The 21292-nt window shown below is 36.0% G+C and overlaps 1 protein-coding gene across 3 annotated transcripts in view; it reads right to left on the bottom strand.

Annotated features, from left to right (window-relative positions):
• ZCCHC7 (zinc finger CCHC-type containing 7) overlaps positions 1-21292 on the bottom strand; it is a 240898-nt gene that overhangs the window by 51382 nt on the left and 168224 nt on the right. For all 3 annotated transcript variants that reach the window (XM_036856592.1, XM_036856594.1, XM_036856593.1), the window contains exons 3-5: positions 4655-4698; positions 3295-3420; positions 2191-2361 (exon numbers count right to left, since the gene is read on the bottom strand). In XM_036856592.1, the coding sequence (XP_036712487.1) occupies positions 2191-2361; positions 3295-3420; positions 4655-4698 (341 nt within the window). The remainder of the gene's footprint in view (positions 1-2190; positions 2362-3294; positions 3421-4654; positions 4699-21292) is intronic.

Raw genomic sequence — 21292 nt, 5'->3', positions numbered from 1 at the left:
GCCAGGTTTCAAGACAGATATAAAGCATGTGTGGGAAGAGCTGAATAGTCCCAGCAACCAGGGGCCAGAATGAAACTGCTCCCAAGTGAATCCTCATGAAGACCTTCTGGGATGGTGGAAGGACTTTAAGTTTCTTCAGAAGGAGCCAGTGGAGCCCAGGTTGGATTGGGCTCCAAGGGAATTCTATACCAGGTGGGCAGGCTGAGAAAAGATCAATTCATGTCCAGAACTTTCATCATGTAATTTAAAAAAAACAAAAAAACCCAATGGTAGGTCTTGGTAGATTTAGGGAAAAGGGTGATGCCTTCTCTGAAGTCAGCCACAGTCTAACCCTATCTTAAGAACTTATATTCACTGGGGTTATTAATCCTCAAGGCCATTTTAAATAAAGAGTTTAACATACATTAGAGGCCAAAATTAAGAAGTTAAGCAGAATGAGCTATAGATTTAATTCACAGCTTATTATATAACCTTTTACAAACCATTCTTAACCGTTCTGTACTATAGTTTCTTATTTCAAAAAAACTGCTCGTGATAATGTCTGAGCCTCTTCTGTTATCACACGCAAATTAGACCATACCTATAAGAGTCCTTTGGAAGAAAGAAGTTAAAAAATATGCTTTTAAATCTAACGTCCAAACTAGAAAATCTTTCTAAGAAATAATTGACAACTCAATGCAGAGAACAACAGAATAAAACTAAGACAACCTAGAATTTACTATTTTTAAAACTTAGTAAATATTGAAATATAAGTTTAAACTACTTTGGAATGAAATGACAACTTCTATCTCTATACCTTGTCTTAAGACTCATATTCAACCTCACTAGGGGCCTAAGAAATATAAATTAAAACAGTAAGATATCATTTTCTCCTTATCTGATTGGCCAAAAATTTTAAAGATTGATTACAGCTAGGGTTGAGAGTACTCTTAAACACTGCTAGCAAGTGGATACACTGGTACAATCTTTTAGAACAATTTGACAATATTTATCCAGAGATAAACGTACATATCCTTTAATTACACAATTCCATTTAGAATATGACTTACCAAAATACTCTTATATGTATGCAGATATATAAAAAGGTGTTTACAGCAGCAATGTTTGCTTAAAAAAAAAATGAGTAACAGTATAAATCTAAATGTATTGGTAGAGAAATGGCTGGGTAAATTGGTAAAAATGGAATAAAAGTTAGCCATGAGAAAGGTAGTCTTTATGAGCTGATAGAGACACATTCATAAAGAATTAAGTGGAAAAAAAATTAACTTATAGGACAGTGATCCTATTTTTATTTGTTTATAAAGATCCTTTAAAAATTACAATCAATAATTTTTATATTATTTACACAAGAAACACATATACCAAACATTCATATTCTAGTTTGTCTTAATCTGAAATTCATCCCAACAGAAAGTCGTATTAATTTTTTAAGCAAAAGGCTCTAGGTACAATTCAATATAAGGAAAATTTTAAAAATATTTGTGCTTTGTATCATGTCTTTGGGAAGCACAAATTAAAGGGAAAAAATTCTTACTTTTTTTTTAGATACTGACTTCTATAAGCCCTTCTGGTTGAAATTGTGACTAAAATCCCACAGACATTTATAATATGATGCAAAATGACGTCTAAAATAACAATGTGCTAAAACTTAACATGCTACAAGTAACTGAAATGTCTTCTAAGTTACTTTTGTCTTCTTAAATCTAAAGAAAGATCTAAGATAAGCATATTTAAAGTACTGGTGGCTTGTCCTTCTTGCATGAGACTATTATACCACCAAGAGCCACCAATAAGCAGCATCAAAGCAGGCTTCATATAGACCTTTGTATACAACTGTTAAGTGTTTATATATATATTTTCATCTAACTATGAATGAATAGGTACACAAATTTTACATGTTATTTATTACATACCTCTTTAATTACAACCTTTACTTTGGCAAGCACATTAAGCCAAAGAAGCCAGCACAGGTTTACAATATTTGTTGATGCTGCCTCCTGATGAACCCATTCAGTAGGATCCCTATCCTGAGATATTAGAGCACTGATTTACATGACCAGTGGCCAAAGGGACATGACTATCATTATACACAGTGTGTAGTAAACATGCTTTTAAGTAGGCTGGCAGATGGTTACAGATTGGCACAATGCCCCCAAAGTCCGACAAATTAGTTACATGCAGGATACTCACATCAGCATAGTGGCCTATCATATCACATCTGTCACACCGTTTTCTCCAGGAAGGTCTTTCAAGACATCTGTGAGTAGAAGACATAGGCAAAGAACAGTCAAAGCAAAAGCGGGCCGGACAGGCATACTGGAGGTGTCCTCTCTCGGAGCAGAGGCAGCAGGAGCGGACTTTCTATGTGGCAGACAAACAGAAAATCTCTTTAGCAAAATACTTCAGTCTCAAATAGAATACTACTTTTTCCTTTTCAGTATAATTCCATAAAAAGTTATTTCCAATTTCGGAACACAATGAAGGTCCTGAGCATAATTATAAAATCAAACAAAATATCTGAAATCAGAGCTTTAACAAAACCATCTGTATCCTGTGGTTGCCAAAAAGGCTTAGTCTGCACGTACTATCATCTGGCATCTATTTCTTATGCCTTGTCTTGTAGAACACTGACAAAGTGGAATGTGTCTGAGAGGGAAAGTAGGATGATGAGGATCTGGAAGCTAAGTCATAGGAGCAACAGATACAGAAAGAGGCTGCTTTGCCAGGCAAAGACAAAGAGGAAACAAGAGAGCCATCTCAAATGTTTGAAAGGCAATCATTTGGGAGAGGAAGTAGGTAAGGGAAGGAATATTTGTTAAGGGCTTACTAGTGTCAAGAAATGTCTAAGAGTTCTGTGTTATTTCAAAGATTGATGTATCTGTTTAACATAATTTACGTCAATAAACATTTATAAATGCCTAAAATTATAATTTTCTAACAATGAAAATTATTCCACAATGAAACAAGCCGTGTCATAAAGTAGAAGGTTTAGAAGTGAAATGAGTCTCAGGAATCAATCTGATTCAATCTTCTCAATTTATAGAAAAGAAAAGAGAAGCACAAAAGGTGAAATGATTTGCCTAAGGTTGTACAACTACTAATGGGATGCTGAAATTGATTCTGGCTGTAGATTTATTGTTCTTTACTACTACTCTAGGCTGCGACCTACATAAACATGTAATATGAAATTTAACACATATATTACATAACATTTGAATTGTAAGGTTATAAGGGTTCCAACCCTATGATTTTGATTTTAACAATGTGGAAAGACACATTACATATTTCACATACTTGTGGAAAGGGGCAGTTTTTTGACAAATGGCCACATTTGTCACAATTTCTACAGGTAACGTTTTTGTTGACTGAATAGTATCGGTGGGTCCATCTTCCAGATGTTCTTTTTTTACCTATCTGTGCCTAAGGGAAAAAAAAGATCAAGAATTAAAATTATTTCACTCTGTTCAAGACAATTAACAGTCATAATCTGTTCAATTTAGAACTTAGCAACAGGGAACTTTGTATTTTTAAAAGGAGTTAGAAAAACTTAAAAGGGGTGCCATGAAAACAGCTCTACTTTTTGTCTGCCCATCTCCCCTATTCTTTTACACTTCTCCATATGGTTCCATTTCTTTTTTATCTTTCTCTACTTACGGTTCAGGTCTAGTAGGAGCACTGAAATGCATCATTTAGACATTCCAGTGGCATTCAGAGTCAAAGATATTGCTGACATATATCTGGATGTATACCACATTTTTCTGAATGATAAACTTGCTTATATTTTTAGTTAGGGGTTGGTGTTTTTTATGATTTTGTCCTTTATAAAGTTATAAAACCACATAGTGACCAAATACATTCCTTCTTTTGAACAGCCCAGGGTTACTGCCTACAAGCTGGATTTTAATTTCTAAGAGAGAATGAGATAATTTCCTTCCCCTAGAGTCCTTTTAAGATCCATTCTGCCTACACTGATCCAATTCTAGCTGTCCCATATTCTAGCCAAAATCCAGTATCTTGCAAGAGAACATTAGCAAAGCATATCATATGGACTATCTAAAGAGGAATACCTAAATGCCAACCATGCTTTTATCTTGTTTGGTACAATTCCATCTTTGAAAAAAACTTTCATCTTTTACTTGTTATTCTGCTGAATTGGCCAAGTAGGCCTCAAAAGGAGACACAATCTAATTATCTCTTAACACTTTCCTTATACCAAGTTGTAAAATTACTCTCTTTTCTAGCCATCTGTCATCATTAAGGCTAATAATTGACAAAGACAAACACCTGCCACATCCTAAATATAGACTAACCATTTCCTTACACTGAAGAAGCAGTTATTTCCGGTGTTGATCTTTAGCGGTACCAGGCAAAATGGGCTGAGAGGACTCACCATAGCAGAGAAGAAACAAAAGGGAAAGGGGACTAAATCACTATGGCAATTAACTGACTGACAAAAATCAAGGCTGAACTACGCTTCTGAAAAACTCATGAAAAATTCAATCACCCATAGACTAAAATTAAACTTTTTATTACAAGATACCTGGACTGCTGCTACTTTTAAAAAGCTTATTAAGTCATCATAATGAAGTGAAACTACACCTCAAAGAAAATTATTATTCTATTATTCATAACTTCAAAAATGTTTTGATTTTACCTCAACATCTTTGTCACTGATGAACCAGTTTACACCATCTTCTCCTACAAAACAAATAAAATGTTACTCAATCTTGACACCTTTAAAGCACTTGATTGACAATAAATTATTCAATCTGTCAGTATTGAAATTGAACCCCAAAGGTGTAGTGAGAAATGTGAATCCCTTAACATCTTATCTTGACACCATCATTATTTGTGTGGCTCTGAACAAATACTTAACCTCTCTTAATCTCAGTTTCCTTACCTGTGAAATGGGAATAATAGTATTTTCCCTGTATACCTAAAAAATATTGTGCGAATCAAGTGAGCTACGTGAAAATGCTTTGAAAACCATCAAACTATAAACAAATATATATATAAAAAAATCACTGAAGGGACCAAAAACCCAACAGCAGGTGCAGAAAGAAATCGTATCTGAACTTCCCTTATCTGACTAAAAGCCTGCTTTGTGAGTCAGCTGCCACAGCCCCTCTCCCCAACCCAGAAGTCTCTAGTCAGGAAAGTCACTGACCTTGGGTACCAGGACATTCCCCCAAAACTGTGTAAACAAGCACAACAAAACCTTCTATCTTCTGAAGCCCTAAATCCTCCCTTTTGTTAAGTTAGTATACAAACCTTTACCTTTGGCTATTTAGTGAGTTACTCATTACTGTGTGTCAGTTAACTTGCAGGCCCCCCACCATTCAGACCCAAGTAGGTAGAAGAAAGGTTTTTCCTTCCAATATCAGTATTAACTGTGTCCGCCAGCTTCTCACTGTAACATTTTTATAAGGTGGACTCTGAATACTATCTCATGATTAGAGCTAGGAATTTAGCACTGTATTTTACAACATCAAAAATAGTGAAGTAAAAGAGCAAAAACAGAAGGCCAAATATCCAGAAGACAGTGACCGATCTAAAAATATAACTGTAAAAACCTAGGGGCTGGGAGCCCTACATTTTTCTTTATCAGCTGTTTTCTTCTCTTTGCACTGCCCCTTTACAAACTTGCAAATGGCTGCTATTCCCTTGGTCCATCCATGGCCAAGGAGGAAGGGACATATGACTAATGCAGAAGCTAAGGTGTCAACAAAGGACTGAAAGTTTTTTTCTTCCCCCAAAGCAAAGATTTCCTCCTTCCTCCTATCTACTCTTCTTCTCTATCTGAAAAACACAAATTGAGCTTGACTCTTCTTTGAAGGGAATTTTGAAGAGACATGAAGTAATCTACATTTTCCCAGGCCTACCAGGAGTAAGTGTCTAGAGGTACATTTTAAAATAAAATACCTTTACTAAGAAAACCAAGAGGCTGCTTTACAAAAAGACCAATCCACAGGAGAGCAGAGATGCTGTGCTGATGATTATTTCCTTTGTAAAATTCGGAGGCTGCATCCATATACTGAGAGTGGAGAATACATTAAATAGCAGCAGCTTCTATTCCTTCATCATCACCATCCATGCTATTATTCTTTCATTCAAAGGATTCGTCTAAGGAGCATGCTTTGCTGTAACTTTCAAAGCTGCCTTTTGTACCTCAATGTCCTTCATCATTAAAACTCAAAATGACCACTTAAAATCACTTTAATTATAAAACTGACTTAATATTGTCCTTAAAAAATGAACTCCCAAACCAAGGAAATGCAAAATAGCAACTGTTACCACCCCCAAACTCCAATAAATTTATACATGAACAGAATATTGAAAGAAGGGAAGGTTTACAAGGGAGATCAGCTCCATTTAGATTGTTTTAACATACCCGTGGAATTCAACAATATTCTAGGTTACATACTAACTCCTCCTCGACAAGCTACAGTGTATTCTTACTGTAGAAAATTTGTCAGCAAGTACACAAAATAGGCTTCAATTACAAATGAAATCAGACTTCTGGGTGGTAAATGAAGTAGAGACATCACGAGGAAAATATAAGTGAACTTTTGGCCCTACTCATGGTTCAGTTTTGGTTCTACCCTAGCAATAACTGACTCATACCTATCCTGTTTGCTCCTTAACTCCAAATCCCAACCTAATGGAAGCTTTGTCTAAGAGCAACTCATTAGAACTTCCACAGGCAGACAATTCTCCACTTAGCTCAATTTCTGGTAAGGGACTTGTCAGAAATGTGGGTTCCAGACTTAACCCTATCTCTTATTTGCTGTGTGGCGTCGGGCAGGTTATTTACCCTCTCTGGGTCTGTTTAGTAATGGGTTGGATAAAGTGGTATCCATGGTATCTTCTAGCACTAAGTTTCTGTAATTTTATCAAATTTTCATTCATTACTGGAATCAAATACATTGTTACTTAGTCTACATTACCTAAATCCTCCAGGTCTTTGCAACCAACACAGAGTGTCTTGCCTTAAAGACAACTTTCCACAGGGCCCGGGAGCACCCATCTTCTATGTGTGTACCAACCAACGCCACAGAATATAAAATGGGATTGCCCTAAAGTGTAAAATTAGGACTGCCCTAAAGATGCCTAATATCAACTCTTACCTGCTTTATAGCCTTGTCTTGCTAAGGTCCAGGACTATGATACTTTTCAGACTTTAGAACTGTAATCAAAGCAATAACTGATAACTCTCTTTGCATTAAATTAGTTCAGTTTAACAAACATGTATTGAAAGGTTACAATAAGCAAGGTGCTATAGGGTAAACAAAACTGATAAGAGCTTATAACTTAGGCAAACACAAACAGATAAAAAGAAAAGGAGTAGGAGAGAACCAAACAAGATGTTATGGTAAATTCAGAGGAAGAACAGATATCTGAATTTAGGGAGAAAGGGGAAAAAAGTCACAGAAGGCTGTGCCATAAAGAAAACTGTATTGAGGTATAATTTACATATTATAAAATATACCCACGTAAAAAATACAGTATGATGCATTTTGACAAACGTACACACCTGTGTAACCACCACAAAAATCAAATGTAGAACATTTCCATCACCCCAAAACGTCACCTTGAGCATATTTGCAATCAATTCCCCACCGGAGGCAACCACTGATTTGCTTTCGCTCACGACAGATTCATTTTGCCTGCTCTAGGACTGCATATAAATAGAATCATACATTATGTACCATTTTGTATATGGCTTCTTTCACTCTGAATATTTGTGAAAGTCATCATTCATGTTGTTAGGTAGTAGTAGTTTGTTCCTTTCTTACTGCTGAGCAGTATTCCACTGTGTGGCTACAACAATTTGTTTAGCTGTTCATCTCCTGAAGAACATTTAGGTTGTTTCCAGTTTTTCACAATTATAAATAAAGCAGCAATAAACATTCTAGTGAGACTCTTTCTTCTTACTTGACATAAGTTTTCATTTCCCTTGGGAAAATAGCTAGGAGTAGAATTATTAGATATGGAAAGTATGTCTTTACCTTCATGTGAAACTGGCAGATTTTTCCAAAGTGATTGTATCATTTTACACTCTTATCAGCATTGTATGAGAGTCCCACCTAGCTTCATAATCTCACCAATACTTGGAATGTCAGTTATTTATTTATTTAAAAAAATTTTATTGGTGTATAGCTGATTTACAATATTGTGTTAGTTTCTGCTGTACAGCAAGGTGAATCAGTTATACATAAATATATAGCCACTCTTTTTTAGATTCTTTTCCCATACAGGTCATTACAGAGTATTGAGTAGAGTTCCCTGTGCTATACAGTAGGTCCTTATTATCTATTTTATATATAGTAGTGTGTATATGTCAATCCCAATCTCCCAATTTATCCCTCCCCCCACCCTTTCCCTCTTGGTAACCATAAGTTTGTTTTCTATATCTGTGACTCTATTTCTGTTTTGTAAATAAGTTCATTTGTACCATTTTTTTAGATTCCACATATAAGTGATACCATATGATGTTTGCCTTCTCTGTCTGACTTACTTTACTCTGTATGATAATCTCTAGGTCTATCCATGTCACTGCAAATGGCATTATTTCATTCTTTTTTATGGCTGAGTAATATTCCATTGTATATACGTACCATATCTTCTTTATCGATTCATCTGTTGATGGACATTTAGGTTGCTTCCATATCTTGGCTATTGTAAACAGTGTTGCCATGAACACTGGGGTGCATGTGTTCTTTCGAATTATGGTTTTCTCTGGATATATGCCCAGGAGAAGGATAGCTGGATCACATGGTAGTTCTATTTCTAGTTTTTTAAAGGAATGTCCAAACTGGTTGTACCAATTTTGGAATTGTCAGTCTTTTAAATTTTAACCTTAGAATGGGTGTGAAGTAGTATTCATTATGATTTTAATGGGCATTACTCTGATGAATACAGTGAATAAAGCCAGTTTTATTGCCTCCTTTCCAATCTGTATGCCTTTTCTTTCTTTTTCCTACCTCACTGCCTTATGCAGGACCTCCATTATGATACTCAATATTAGTGGTGAAAGCAGATAATCTTTGCTTTGTTCCCAATTTTAGGGAAAAAACATATTCAGTTTTTCACAATTAAGTATACTGTTTGCTGTAGATTTTTCGTAACAGGTTGAGGAAATTCCTTTCTATTCGTAGTTTCCTGAGTTTTTAATATGAATGTGTGTTGAATTTTATCAAGTGCCTTTTCTCTATCAACTGAGATAGCCCACGGTTTTTCCTCTCTCTTTCTCTTAATACGGTGAATTACAGTGATTTCATTTTCAAATGTTAAACCAACCTTGTATTCTGTGATTAACTCCACTTGGTTAGGACGTATTATTCTTTAGAACATGCTGCAGAATTTAACTTGCTTTTATTAAGAATTTTTACATATGTGTTCATGAAGGATATTGGTTTATACTTTTCTTATAACGTCTGTCTGGTTTTGATATTGGTGTAAAACTGGCCTCACAAGAGTTCAGAAGTGTTGGGAAGAGTTTGTGTAGGACTGGTATTATTTCTTCCTTAAATATCTGATAGAATTCACCAGTGAAGTCATCTAGGTTGGAGTTTTCCTTGTTTGTGGGCCAAGAATTTTACTTGTAGGAAGGTTTTAAAATAGTAATTCCATTTTTTTAGTAGATATGGAGCTATTCACATTTTCTATTTCTTCTTGGGCCAGTTTTGATAATTTGTGACTTTCAAGGAATTTGTCTATTCTAAATTGTTGAAATTATTGGCATAACGTTGTCCATAATACTCTCTTATTCTTTTTCTTTGAGTAATCTAATTTGTACTTATGCCCATCCAGTAAATTTTTAATCTCAAATATATATTTCAGCTCTAGAAGTTCCATTTGCTTCTTTTTTATACCTCTCATTTCTCTTATTATATTTCTCCCTTCCTTTAAATTTCAGAGTACATTTTTAACAGCTGTTTTAAAGTCCCTGCTGCTAATTTCATATTCTCTGTTATTTCTAGGTTTGTATCACTTGACTGATTTTTCTCCTGGTTATGAGTGACATTTTCCTGCTTTTTTGAATGCTTAGTAATTTTTTTTTCCCCTTGGTTGCTACTGAGGTACACTGTTGAGTGTCTTTTTTAAAAATTTATTTTATTTATTTATTTATTTTTGGCTGTGTTAGGTCTTTGTTGCTGTGTGCGGGCTTTTTCTAGTTGCGGTGCGAGGGCTTCTCATTGCAGTGGCTTCTCTTGTTGTGGAACATGGGCTCTAGGCACACGGGCTTCAGTAGTTGTGGCACGTGGGCTCAGCAGTTGTGGCACACAGGCTTAGTTGCTCCGCGGCATGTGGGATCTTCCTGGACCAGGGCTCAAACCCGTGTCCCCTGCATTGGCAGGTGGATTCTTAACCACTGTGCCACCTCGGAAGCCCCTGTTGAGTGTCTTGATTTTTTCTTACTTTAAAAAGTGTGAGGGCTTCCCTGGTGGCACAGTGGTTGAGAGTCTGCCTGCCGATGCAGGGGACACGGGTTCGAGCCCTGGTCTGGGAAGATCCCACATGCCACGGAGCAACTAAGCCCGTGAGCCACAATTGCTGAGCCTGCGCGTCTGGAGCCTGTGCTCCGCAACGGGAGAGGCCGCGACAGTGAGAGGCCCGCGCACCGCGATGAAGAGTGGCCCCCGCTTGCCGCAACTAGAGAAAGCCCTCACACAGAAACGAAGACCCAACACAGCCAAAAATAAATAAATTAATTAAAAAAAAAAAAAAAAGTGTGAGACTCTGTTTTGACAAGCAGTTAAGTAACCTCCAGATCAGCTGACCCTTTTGAGACTTTTAAAGCTTTGTTAGGGTAGGTCCAGAGTAGCTTTTGCTTAGGGTTAATTAAGCCCTACTACTAAGATGTATCTTCTGGGGTCACTACTGAATGTCTAGGGTGTTTAACACAGTCTCTCCAATCTGGCAAGTAAGAACTCGGGTAAGTTCTGGGAACTGTTTGGCTTCCAGTAGGTTTTTGTCCAAGTCTAGTGGAGTTCTGCCCTATCCATGGGCAGAGAAGAACTCAGTATCCTTGGTATTCATGGGTACGCCTCAACGCAGATTTCTGGAGTATTATCCCTTTCAGCTCTCTCTCTCTCTCTCCAGTACTATGCCTCACAAACTACAGCTTCTTTAGCCTCTCTGAACTCTGATCTCTGTCTTCTCATCTTAGTGAGATGGCCATGCTGTGCCTCGGTTCCCTTTCTTAGCACCATGATGCAGGTTGATTGTAGGGTGCACCTCATTCGTTTCCATATTCTCATGAATCATGGTCCAGTACTGCCTGTTGTTCAATGTCTGAAAATGTGCTAATTGATCTGTAGTTAAGTCAATCCACTAAAATTTTTCATTTCATTTTTTCATTTCAAATATTATATATTTCAGCTCTATAAGTTCCCTTTGGTTCTTTTTTATATCTTCCATTTCCCTTATTATATGCCTCTTTCCCTTTAAACCTCTGTTTATTTATAATGTCTGTTTTAAAGTCCTTGTCTGCTAATTTCATCATCTCTTGTCAGGAGGGCAAGTTTGGTATAAGTTAACACAATATGGCTGGAAGCAAACATCTTGAATAGGATTTTAACAGGTGATGAAGGACACGAGTAAAAAGGAAAGGCACAAGCAACGTAATGAAAGAGGTAAAAGGATACAGCAAACAATACAGTTTGATTGGAACAAAGGGTGTGATAATTCCTTTACTAAGAATTTTCACCTTTTTATATATAAAGAATACTGAGAATTAAAATATTATTACTTTTTACCTGAAACACATATGAGGACTTACTAATTAATATTAAATCTATTCTTCCAACTAAGAAATTTTCCATGTCTTTCCTCTTTTAGTTTAACTTTAAAAGTCTTGACTTCCTACTGTGTGGAACTTTCCAAGGAATAGTACATCAGGCCTCTTTCTGCCAGAGTAGTACTCTTGAAAGCAGAGATAGTAAAACAGTATTACAGGGTGCTTTTGTTAATACTATGCAACAAACAGAATATTTCCTGTCTTTTGAAATAATCTTCAAGACAAAAAAGCAAACCCCAAAGAAAAGTGAACCCATAACCTTACACATTTTACACATTTTCTCCTATTTCTGGAACTATTCTGCTATCTTTATTTCTCCGTTCCTCCTTTCCCTCCTTCCTTCTCTCTCTTTCTCTCATGCATAAACATAAACATCTTTCAAATTTATATGGTGATGGTGACTCACAGTCTATAAATTGTTTTAAATACATATTTCATCTTCAGAACAATCCTGTATGGTTACACAAATGTTCATTTTTAAAATGTGTGTGCTTTCTACAAAAAATTGCAATTGTTGCTTTTGTGAAATATAGTGCTAATGTAGCTATTTACCCATAAGACTGCACTCAGTTTTCAAAGGATCTAAGGAAGAGTTTGGGCTAGATTTCTGAGGAGTAAAGCCAGTTCATGCTCTGCTTCAATAATACTTAGTCTGCCTAAATTCTGGTGGGTGGGAACTGGTGAAGATCATTTCTCTGCTGAGAAAGCAGGCACAATTATAGAGCTGGTTCTCTACCTTTTGGGATAATTTGACAGAAAGTAGGAGTTAGTGAAATGTTTTTCCAAAGATCACCAAAGATTATAGAAGATTTCACTTCAGCATATCTAGCTGGTCATTTTCAGTAGAGGAGCCAGGTACTAAGAAGAATCTTTTCCTGAGCCTAATACACTATAGCCCCTTCTTACACGGAAGCCATACGTGCCTTACATTTTCTAGATATCCTAATTTCTAACATCTAAAATTTTAAGTCCCATTACAATTCAGTGAAAAGGTATATATTTATGATTTTCTCCATATACAATGGACTTGAATTTAATATTCAGCAAAGTAGATATAAAAAGTTATTTTGTCACTAATTATTTAAGAACGTAAATATAATTTTCCTCAAAGTATAAAATGTTTTCATTTAATGTAGCGTTGAGTTAATTTTCAACAAATATTCACTGAAAATCTCTCATGTAAAAGACAGTGTAGGAGAGAGAAAGATGACTAAGACATGGTGCTTGCCCTCAAGGAACTTATCATATAGTATAGTAGTACGTACTATCTTGGGGCTAAAGAATCTAAAAAGTATTACTGTGTTAAGTAAATAACCATGATAATCTCATTTTTAAAAAATAGGATGGGACTTCCCTGGTGGCACAGTGGTTGAGAATCCACCTGCCAATGCAGGGGACACGGATTTGATCCCTGGTCCAGGAAGATCCCACATGCCGCAGAGCAACTAAGCCCGTGTGCCACAACTACTGAGCCTGCATGCCACAACTACTGAGCCTGCAGGCCTAGAGCCTGTGCTCCACAATAAGAGAAGCCACTGCAATGAGAAACCCACGCACCGCAATGAAGAGCAGCCCCCGTTGGACGCAACTAGAGAAAGCCCATGCGCAGCAACGAAGACCCAACACAGCCAAAAATAAATAAATAAAATTTTTAAAAAATTTTAAAAATAAGATGATTTAATTAACATCAAGTTTTTAAAAAGATTGAAAGTCCTCTATTATCTGGGATATGGGTTATTTAACAAGAAATACTGAATTCTACCAATGATCAATTAATTAACTTAGGATGACTGTCACCAAAACAGTCTTCATACAATATTAAGTATGTCAGTTCTCTAGCAACTGTTTTCTCTCCAAATAATTGGTGAGTCTATAGACAGGCTCACAGATGCGGATTGGGAAAAACGAGACAATGGTTGGTATATACCTGCAATCCCTAAGGAACCTAGATTTTGGGCATTCTCAATACCTTTTCTCTCACTTGCAGTATACAGCCAAAACTCTGGCTCATATGACATGGCATTCTTTCACTACATTAAAACACACTGAGGGACTTCGCTGGTGGTCCAGTGGTTAAGACTCCGTGCTTCCACTGCAGGGGGTGTGGGTTCAATCCCTGGTCAGGGAACTAAGATCCCACATGCTGCATGGCACGGCCTTAAAAAAAACGCCAAAAAACAAAACAAAAAAACCCAAGAAAACAACAACAAACAAAAACCAAAAACCCCACAAAACATAAAGAAGATCAATTGAGGTTAAATAATTTGGCAGTTATAGCATAAAAGACAAATCAACCATATTACATTTCTAAATTTATTGCCCACACTCCCTTTTTACATACCTAACAGTTTAAACTAAAAGGTCCTACTGTTTGTAATTTAACACTTCTAGTGCTTTCCCTTTTCTGTACTTTTGGTCATTTTATTCCCGTGATCTTCAACACAATAACCCTCTTTGCCCAATTTTCTACCTAACAGTCCAATTTCCATGATTATAATTTTTTTTCCCCTGCAGGGCTGCTTTCCCTCCAGAGGCTGGGGAAGATCCATTTCCTGGCCTTTCCCAACTTCTAGAAGCTGCCTTTACCTTCAAAGCCAGCAGCAACACTTTTTTTTTTCGGCCGCACACACGGCTTGTGGGATCTTAGTTACCCAACCAGGGATCAAACCTGGGCCCCTGGCCGTGAGAGCACAGAGTCCTAACCACTGGACTGTCAGTGAAGTCCCATGATTATAAATTCTGAATATTCTTTAAGGCTCTGCTCTTCATATTTAATGAGTATATGGGTAATATTCAGTACATTTCTCATTTGACCTCTGTGAGCAGTCAACAATTTCTTGGCTGATAAAACAAGCTACTTTCCTAGTTCTTGTTCCCCTTTACAGTTTCTTCTTCCTTCAGTGGCCACTTGGTATATTCCATTCTTTGTCCTCATTCTCATTCTACATTCTTTGTCCCAGGCTGTCATACACGGCCATTGAGAGAACCACCAAACCTGTATTTCCAGGCCCAATCTTTTCTTGAGCTCCTGATCTATGAGATATTGGGATTAGATATCTTATAGGTTACTAAAACTCGTAATTACTAAGAATAAATTCTTTACCTTCTCCCCATTCCTTGCGTCTCTCTCTTAAAAACAAACCCTACTTCTCCTCCTTGTATATTCTATCTCAATAACTTGTACCACAGTTTATTTTCCAAATGAAAACCTCAACTCTTCCCTTTCACCTGTCATACAATTGCTCACCAAATCTATTCATAATAACCTCAATGCCATTAGGCTGACCCAGAGACACTTAATTTCTCACCTAGATTATTAAAATAATTTCTAACTATCTCTAGTACCACAACCCATTTTTGCCTTCCTCTGTTACTGGAATAATGTTTCTTTTTCTTTCTTTTTTATTTAGGGTTTTTTTTTTTTTTTTTAAGGTATAGCTGACATATATTAGTTTCAGGTGTATAACATAACGATTTGATATTTGTATATATTGTGAATGAAATAATGTTTCTAAAACAGAAATGTGAAAACATTCTGCCCTGAATGATCCCTCAATGCCTGCAGAATCAATGTAAAACTCCTCTGTATGTCACACAGTGCCTTCCAAGATTTGGCCCTTACCTATTTCTCTGGCTTCACCTTCCTGATACCAATGCTCCAGCTATGCCTAATACTTTTCCCAATGTGTCCTCTTGTTCTCTGCAACTATGCTTATGCATGTATTCCCTGGAACACAAGCCAACCCCAATTTCAACCACTTGGAACTAGGACTTGGTCTTCAAGTCTCAAATCATGTGTTACCTCATCCATTGAAGTCATCCCTAATAACACCTCAAAAGCAGAGATGATCACCCTCAACTCTGTAACATCCTGGACTTTAACCTTGTCATTTCTATCTTTGTATCATCCACACACCAAAGCATGATTCCTTAGTTGTCATAGGTACTCATGTTTACTGAATTACCTAAATAACATTTCCTCTTTTGAATTCATTCTGTAGAATTATTTTCTCTCTCACTCATAGTCTAAAGCAGCTTATTTGTATCTCTTAGGCTATTGAGAATTTCTAAACTTTGTATTAAGAGTTATATTAATAAATATTTTATTTCCATCACAAAATTGTAAGTTCTATCTAACTATCCAGTTATCAGCACATCTTGCATACTGTGAATGGAAAAAATTTAAAAGAAAAAGGAAAGAAAAGGAAGCATATGTAAACATGCTTACATGTATGCTCACACAAGTAAACACTGTTCTGAACTGGGGTACATTAGCCAATAGATAATTTTATAGATTGTCATTGTATATATAAAAGTTCAATTGATAATTCTCAATGGCTAAGGAAAAAACTTGGAATTTCTGTAGTAAGCAACTCTAGAAACTAAAAAAGAACTTTAAAAAATCACTGTTATCGAATAAAATTACTTGGCAGACACAGGATTCACATGTAATCTAAGATAATTGGACATTTATAGATAATCCTGCCTGTACCTAGCCAGGGTTTATGGATTAAAGATCACAAAGATGAAGCTGCAAGATATTTGTTATATCCTTTCCTGAGCCTAACTCCACTATACCAGATTTCCCCCTGGGATCTTCTCACTTTTAATAAGCAACCGAACCAGCCACAAATGAAGTTACTATTCCCAACTTCATCAGTAGCATCTGTTATTTCAACGGAAACCTTTGAAATACACACAATGCCACATGCAAATCCCCTGAGGGCTGAGCCCCTTTATTCACATGTATTCTTCTCAAACTGCTCTTTATTTCTGTCTTGGTTTTCTCTTATTTATACTTTTCCATTTAACACTGGTCACAAAACCATTTCGTCATTAAATTTTTGCATTGTGTAACTGGCAACAGTTTAAATAAAACAATTTTAGTAGAATTTGCAAGTCAGGCATCAAATTGTTCATCTTATTTTAAATCATATTAAATTTACCAGAAATTTTATATTTTTAAGTGTGTGTAAATGATAAATGGGGATTTATCTTTTCTTTTTTTAGAGGTAGAGGAGGAAGAAGAAAGAGGAAATAAATACAGGTGCTTAGCACAGGGTTATACAGAGCTCTTGCAAAGTTTATCAGTCATATAAAGGCTTTTGTGTATCCCCAAAGACACACACACACACACACACACACACACACACACGAGTTCCCTCTCATCCCCCATTCCCTCCACCCCAAGGATTTAGTCAATAAACCACCTGGTTAAGAAATACTTGTTTAGAAATAAAAGACTCCTCAAATTACACTAAGTAACAAGAACAGAAAAGGAAAAAGTATCAACAGAAACAGTAAATATGGTGGGATTATGGGAGTTGTTTTTTCTTCTTTTAAAGATATCTACTATGATTCCTATTCCCCACTTTCACTCTTTCCTGTCCAAAATATACAATGTGGACACTTGAAACATTTGTAAAATGACAAGCACATATAAAACACATCCAGATTTAATGAAGAGGCTACTTTTTAAAAGATATTGTAAGTTTCTAGAGAAGATTTAAAGGCTATATAAATTTGGTATATACTTGCTGGTAAAAATTTAATACCAATCTGTAAGCTATATTCTTTCAGCCATCCTTCTATTCAACACTTCTTTGTCTCCCTCCCAAATCCTTTTTCTTTTTCTTTACCTATCATTAACTTTGTGTGTGAGCACATGTATGGTCTTCAATGTCTGGTTCTCTCTTCACTCTCTCCTTGGTGAAATAAGCCACTCCAAAACAATCGTTTTTATTATTTTGGGGGCTCATATTTTCTTCAAATCTCTCTCCAGGCCTTAAGACCAAATATGTCCCGGCTTACATTTATAACTGTTTACAGGATATATCACAAACATTTATATTACAGTCATTGCAAACATAACATATCCGAAGCACAACTCATCTTTACAACCCCACTTGAAACTGGCTCTCTTTCTTCCCTGCTGTTATTAATGACTCAAAATATAGGTTTGTTTTCATCTTAAGCCAATATTTCACCCCATTATCCAATCAGGCCAGGTCTTAAATTCACAGTATATTTCTTTAAAATGTCTTTCCAAGCCAATACGTTGGTTTCCTTCCAGTCATCACCATTTGTTCACCACCTCAGATCTAGGATTTCTGCATTGTCCCCATGCCTTCAACTTCAATTGCTACATACCAGATAAGTTTCCTCTTTAAATTCATAATTTCCTATTTTATTGCTAATTTTTATCAAAGTAATACATGCACATGGTATTAAAAACTCCAATAATACTTTAAAAAGTATAAAAACAGCAATTCTCTCCTCCCTACTCCAGCTCCCACTCCCCAGAGGCAAGCAGTTTCAATTCTATTTCTTTTGGTATTTATCTGCATACTTCTAAATAATGTTCATCCTGATATTTATGGATTTATCTATTTTATGCATTAATATCTAAATTCCTAATAAAGTAAAAGGGGATTCAGTTTTCTTGTAACAATCTATCTGACTTTCTTTTCCCTCCATCCCTCTTCTCAGGTTAATATTCAATTTATGGCTGTGTAGTAGTACACTGTTTCTCCTCTGATACAATTCTTTAATTTTCCTGTATTTAATACTAGCCTAGTTGTTTCATTTACCTGCTCTGAAAAGTCTACTTACTACCATGCCACCCACTAGCACCTCATCTCTCTACAAGGCCAATGTTTAGTTATCTTCATATCTCCAGTATTAGAGCAGCGCCTGCTGCATTATACTAGGAGAAATAGTCATCACCATTCATCATCTGGGTCTAACAGACCCTTTAATAATTTAAGTCATTTTACAGATAATTTAAAGAGAAAGTGATAATGATAAACAACTTTATTAGAAATCTTAATAAGAATTTAAACATGGCAAACCCCAATTTTTATTTTATATATTCCTATTTTGAAGTTAAATATACCTGAAATGGATAACATCCTAGAATACAACTAACTGCTCAATTGTCATGTATGAACTTGGAACACATCCATTTTGTAAATATTAATACCAGATTTCAAATATATCTCTTTTTTGCTCCATAATTACAAAACGTTTTTACTTTTGGATTTATAAACACCAATTAGAATGACCAATCCATTCAATTTTTTTCCCTTCCATATCATCTATTTCCTTCCAGTACCTCTGCATACACATCTGCCTTCAGCGTCTGTCCACTTGAAACAAACTGTATCGAGTGAATTGTGGTACACAAATATCATAAAATATGAAATAATACAGCCACACATCCTTTTATCAAAGCAGGATGGTACAGATTCTTGTCATATAATATTGTGTGGCAAAGAACTTCCTGTTGTTTGACTGACTAGATGAGAATACCCTATTTCCTTTCTGTACTTAGAAATACATTGTTCATTCACCAATTCTTAAGATTGAGAAAATTCATCTGTGACATCCTCTAAAAAACCATAGTCTGAGACTTCACTTAAAAGGCCAAGTTCATCACATCATTAAAGGCTGGGTACTACAAATTGTCTCTTTGCATTCATATTCTGATTCATCTAATAACTGTGAAATGTCTTCCTCTGTTAATTTTCTTCTATTTGCCAATTTGGGCAGAAAATGTAAAATTCTAAATTTTCAACTGTGTTCAATGAAAGCTTAAAAAGACGGTGCCTCCAGACTTCTTTTATACATTCATGAAAGATAATGCAATACTTTGGGCATCAAAATAAGGAAACTGAAGGATGATGAAACAGTGAAGATTTATTTCACTATTACATCATCATTCTAGGCAATTCCCTCATTCTTCTGTTGTTTTTTTAAATTAGCTTTACTCTTTTTTAGCATAGTTAGAATAATTGATGAGTAATGATAAAATTATTCTTAGGATGATGAAATAGTAAAATGTTTTAAGATATGGCAAAAATAAGATCACTAGGATCCCATGATGTATCTTAGATTTATAAAAGGAACCAATGGGCCCACTTAGTAATTCTGAGATAGAATGAGTTTTATTCTATTAAGAAAAGTAAATCTTCTCTCTGTTCTTTGGAAGAACTCTAAGAAAGAATAAAAGTCATGACATATAAATTCTTAGAAATAGTTAGAAATGCTCACAAAAGAAACAAACTAAAATGGGGTCTAATGAACCTGATGGTATACTGAGGGTTAAACTAAACATTCTTCTCAACTCTTACCATTATACATTCAACAAATATTTACTGAGCTACTGCCATACTGAGGCACTATTCTAGGTCCTTGGGCTATTTAAACAAGATAGAGATTGCTACCCCTGTAAAACTTGCATTCTAGTGTCTCTCTAGGGTAGAGAGACAATAAACAACAAACATAACAAATAAGTAAACGATGTATCTTATCAGTAATAAATGCTTTTGAAAAAAGAAAAAGTAGAACATGGTAATGGGAATTGGTAGTGTTGGATATGAACTACAATTTTACATAGGGGGGACAGAGTAGACCTCATTGATATTTAAGCAAAACCTTAAAGGAGATGAGGGAATTAGCCATGCAGTTCTGGGATATCCCAGGCAGTAGGAACAGACAAAGTCCTTAAAGCAAGAATATTCTTGGTGTGACTGAAGAACAGCAGGGGGGCCAGTGTGGTTAGAACAGTGTAAATGAGGGGGAGGTGAGGTCAAAGAAGTACAGGGTTACCAGTTTACGAAGGGCCTTGTAGGCCTTATGAAGATACTTGCTTTTATTCTGAGTGACATGGGAAGTCAGTGGAGGGTTTTGAACAGAGGAGTGATATGATTTGACTGACAATTTAAAGAATCACTCTGTTGGGACTTCCCTGGTGGTCCAGCAGTTGAGACTTCGCCTTCCAATGTAGGGGGTACGGTTCGATCCCTGGTCAGGGAGCTAAGATGCCACATGACTCACGGCCAAAAAACCAAAACATAAAACAGAAGCAATAATGTAACAAATTCAGTAAAGACTTTAAAAATGGTCCACATCAAAAAAAAAAAAAATCTCTTTAAAGAATCACTCTGTTGAGATTAAAAAATGAGGGGAGGGGCAAGTAAAGAAGCAGAGAGACTAGGTGGTTATTGCAATAATTCAGTCAATAAATGATGATACCTCTAACTAAGATGACAGCAGAAGATGTGCTGAGAAGTGAAGGAATTCTGAATATATTCTGAAGGTAGAGCCAACGAGATTTCCTGATGAGTTGGATATGAATGTAAAAGAAGACCAGAGTCAAGGATGACTCCCAGTTTTTTGATCTGAGCAACTAAAAGGATAGAGTTGATGTAACTAAAAACTGTAGATGAAGATATTTGGGGGAAAGATGAATTTCTTTTTGAACAGGCTGGATTTGCGATATCTATTAGACGACCAAATGAAGATGTTTAGTAGGCTAATGGATATACCGGTCTTAAGTTTAAGAGACAGACCTGAACTGGAAATATAAACTTGCAGATTGTGGCATGGAGATGATGATTAGAACAGGACTGGGTGGCAGTACCAGGGGATTGAATATAGGGAAAGAAGAAAAAAGGAGCAAGGATTTAGAAGAAATAAGCAGTACAG

Source organism: Balaenoptera musculus, chromosome 6 (genome assembly GCF_009873245.2).
Source record: "Balaenoptera musculus isolate JJ_BM4_2016_0621 chromosome 6, mBalMus1.pri.v3, whole genome shotgun sequence".
Lineage (NCBI taxonomy): Eukaryota > Metazoa > Chordata > Mammalia > Artiodactyla > Balaenopteridae > Balaenoptera > Balaenoptera musculus.
The sequence above is the reverse complement of the archived record's forward strand: the minus strand, read 5'-3'. Positions and strand labels throughout refer to the sequence as shown.